The 3525-nt window shown below is 58.2% G+C and overlaps 1 protein-coding gene across 1 annotated transcript; it reads right to left on the bottom strand.

Moving 5' to 3' along the window:
* Positions 1 to 302: 302 nt before the first annotated feature.
* Positions 303 to 2688, bottom strand: GAS1 (growth arrest specific 1). The gene has a single exon (XM_032266314.1). It carries the CDS (start codon positions 2649 to 2651, stop codon positions 1623 to 1625), a length of 1029 nt encoding a protein of 342 aa, XP_032122205.1. The 5' UTR covers positions 2652 to 2688; the 3' UTR covers positions 303 to 1622.
* Positions 2689 to 3525: the final 837 nt, after the last annotated feature.

The following is a 3525-nucleotide window of genomic DNA, read 5'->3' as shown; positions in this document are numbered from 1 at the left end:
AGGTGGGGCAACACGATGTCTGAGTTATCCTCAAATGATGTGCAGGAGACACGATTTTGTGAATTCTCTTCACAAATGCAAACATCAATAGAGGCCAGTCAATTATATATTTTTGGCTGCCTCACTTACAGATGTCTAATTGTTCATTAAGTTAAAGGCAGAAATAATACCCTGCATTTCTTGTCTTGTACTGTATTTTCATTTCAGTTGATGGTGGATAGCTTCTCACTGCCCCCTCAACCCCCCTCCTCACCCATTATTGGGTTAACCACAATATCACTCTGGAAAGTAATTACACCACATTCATTGTTTAAAACTCTTTACTGATGTACATGTTTTAATAAAACAAATAACCAAAAAATACACAAATCCATAGTTATTTAAAAACTTGTGATTTTAAAAAAACAATGTCTATAAAAATACACTGTTTAAGGCAGTTTGGAAATGCGTGTGTACATTTCTACAACGTCCATAAATTTTCTTGAAAATAAGAATGTTAACTTCAATTCTATAAAATACACTGTACATTTTAAGACTGTTCTAAATATAGCACACTTCACAATGGACTGTGGGTTTTGATCCTTGGTGACAAATGGATTTTATACATTTCAGGGGGGAAAGATGTAATATGAATGTAAGTTTAAAACTTTTAATTTCTTTTTAAAAATAAATTATTTCTGAAGCATACAATTTATAAAAATTCTATATACAAAGTACAGCAACTGGTAACAAACCCCAGTTTTAATACATTTTATATATGATGTACCAGGGTTTAGCAACCCTGATAGGAGCAGAGGCAATATACATTCTCCGCATATCTAAACATTTAATTTCTTGATGTAAAGAACAAAAATGACAAAAAACCAAACATTATAAAAAGGCTTTCATAGACGGCAGTGCAGAGCTTTTTAAAATAAAAAGTTGCATTGTTCAACACCATGGCAACCCCTTAGATCAGCATTTTTGGACCCTTAATCCTAAGAAATGTGCTAAGAGATCAGAGTGGTAGCAATGAAATTAAGGTCAAGGGCTCCAACTTATCCAAAACCAATTTAGGGGTTCCCTCTAAGGCAATCACCACCCACCCCGCCCCCACGTCACTGAGAATTCTGGGCGCTGATACAAACAGTGAAGGAATGAAGGTAAGTGGGACTTTTCTGTTTACATAGGATTGTAATGTCCTCACTGGCCACAATCTATAAAAGTCGATACCGGCACTTCTTTTTCCCCCCTCAAGGGAAACATGCTAATAGCCCCTTTGCAAATATAATTCCTCCTTCTCATCCCTCCGAACTGCTAAGGCCCTACTGGTCAGCACCTTCCCTTTCGAGTCCAGGACTACTGTTCTGTCCTCCCGGACGTCCTTAACACTGCAGCCTAGGTTTCTGGAGACAGATGAGTTGGGAGTTTCTGGAGCCTGGAATTGGGGCGGGGTCCCAGAAGTCAACCTCCTGAGAGGAGCTTCAGGGGAAGTGCACAGAGTCCTGGCAGGGGGACCCGCTACGCCGAATTGACTCGGAAAAAGTTTTGGAAAGTATCCCCAACCATCCCCTCTATCTGTCCCCAAGCCACAGGTGCCCTGTCGCGGGGGCCAGGCGAGCGCGCGGCGGGGGGCGCCAGAGCTAAAAGAGCGGCCCCAGCAGCAGCAGCAAGATGGAGGCGAGTGGGGTCCAGGCGCCTAGGGGCGCCGAGCGGCCGCCGCCGCCGCTGCTCCTGCGCCCGGTCCCGTAGGGCAGGTCCCCGCGGCCGCCCGCTGCAGCAGCGCCGCTGCCCGGGCGCGGTGGGTGCGGGACGCCGTCGTCGTCGTCCAGCGGCTGCTCGCCGCCCGGGGCGCGCTGCTCGTCATCGTAGTCCTCATCATAGTAGTCGTCCAGGCCCCCGTCCGAGCCGCTGCTGCCGGGGCCGTTGCCCAGCTCGGCGCCGAAGCACAGGCGGGCCATGTTCTCCTTGACCGACTCGCAGATGGGCCGCTCGAGGCCGTCGCACACGCAGTCGTTGAGCAGCGCCGCCTTGGGCATAGCCAGCATGTCCTCAATGACCGTGCGGCACTCGTCTGTGCAGCGCAGCCCGTTGAAGACCTTGCCGCAGTAGGTCAGGTAGCGGCTGAGCGCCAGGTTGCAGCGGCTGTCGCGGTCGCAGAGCCGCCGGGCCTCGGTGCAGCCCATGACCCCGCCCGCGCCGGGGCCGCCCGCGCCGCCGCCGTTCGTCCGGGGCAGGCAAGGCTCAATGGCGCGCTTGGTGGACTTGCAGTTCTCATCCTGCGCGCAGTCACAGTCCTCCAGGGCGGGCCCGCGGCGCGTGTGGTTGAGCTGAATGAGGGCCGAGATGCAGTGGCTCGGGCAGCGCCAGCGCGAGGAGGAGGCTGCCGAGGCCGGGAAGGCAGCAGCGGCGGCCCCGGGCGCGTCGCCCCCGTCGTGCTGCGCCAGCACCGGCGCGCACGCCTCGGCGTACTGGTTGTACGCGTAGCTGCACTCCGGCTCCCCCTGGCACTGCAGCAGCGCCTGCCAGCAGATGAGGCGGCGGCCGTGAGCCAGCCCCGAGCCCCGCGGCGCGGAGCCCAGCAGCTGCAGTAGCGCCATCAGGCACAGCCAGGCGCCCGGCACGGTCCCCCCGCGGGCCTGGCCGCCGCCGCCCAGCAGCGCAGCCACCATCGCGGGCAGCGGCGGCCGCCGGGAGAGGAGGGGAAAGGAGACGAGGCGCGGGGAGCGGCGAACGCGGAGCCGGTGGAAAAGTTTGTCCAAGTCCTGCCCACTTCTTGCATGAGTGTCTTCATAAATCCATGCGCGCCGCTGGCTGATGCCCCGCGGGTGGCAGAAGGTCCCCCCTTGCACCGACTGCCGTGGCTTCCTGGAAATGAACAGCAGCCGAGATCTGGTCCCGCTCTCCCACCCCGCTCGGCCCCCGGCGGTGGCCGGAGCCGCTCACTGTCGCCCCGGGGGGGGTGCGGGCCGCGGGGCCGTGGCGGGGCTGCAGGACCGCGCGCCGCCGCGGGTGCATTTTGCTCCGCGCCTGCAGATCCGTTGTGCGGCCGGCGGTCCCCGCGCCGGCTGCTCCCGCTGCGGCCGCGGCGACTCTTTCCGCCCGGACTCAGCGCCGCGCCGCCACCACCGCCGCCGCGGTCTCTCGCATCGCGCCGCTTCCTGGCCCGGCGTCCGCGCGCTGCCCGCCTTCCCGCGGTCGGGCTGCCCCGCGTCCCCTCCCCCTCCTCCCGCAGCAACCCTGGCCTCCGCCGAGCTCCGGGGAGCTCTTTCCGGGAGGCGCGGGGAGAACAAGAAAGTCGGCGCTGCCGGAGAGCGGCTCCCTGGCTTCACTCGGCGGCGGCTTCTCGGGTGACCAGGAGCCCGGGGAGCGGATCCGCTGAGCCCGGCTGCAGACTCGTTAGCAGCGAGGCTTTAAATACAAAAGTGGGCCGGGAGCCCCCGCGTGGTGCCGCGGTGCCCCCTCATTATGCATGCATGGAAAAGCAAACAAACAAAAACATTAGCAACGCTCCTCCGGCTCGCCGAGCCCCGGCCCCGCGCGCTC

Source organism: Sapajus apella, unplaced genomic scaffold, assembly GCF_009761245.1.
Source record: "Sapajus apella isolate SASKATOON/1434 unplaced genomic scaffold, GSC_monkey_1.0 scaffold157, whole genome shotgun sequence".
Taxonomy (NCBI): domain Eukaryota; kingdom Metazoa; phylum Chordata; class Mammalia; order Primates; family Cebidae; genus Sapajus; species Sapajus apella.
Note: the sequence above shows the minus strand (reverse complement) of the source record. Positions and strands in the feature narration are given on the sequence as shown.

Excerpts from the sequence above, each read along its gene's own strand:
- GAS1 (XM_032266314.1), bottom strand. The coding sequence starts at position 2,651 with ATGGTGGCTGCGCTGCTGGGCGGCGGCGGCCAGGCCCGCGGGGGGACC.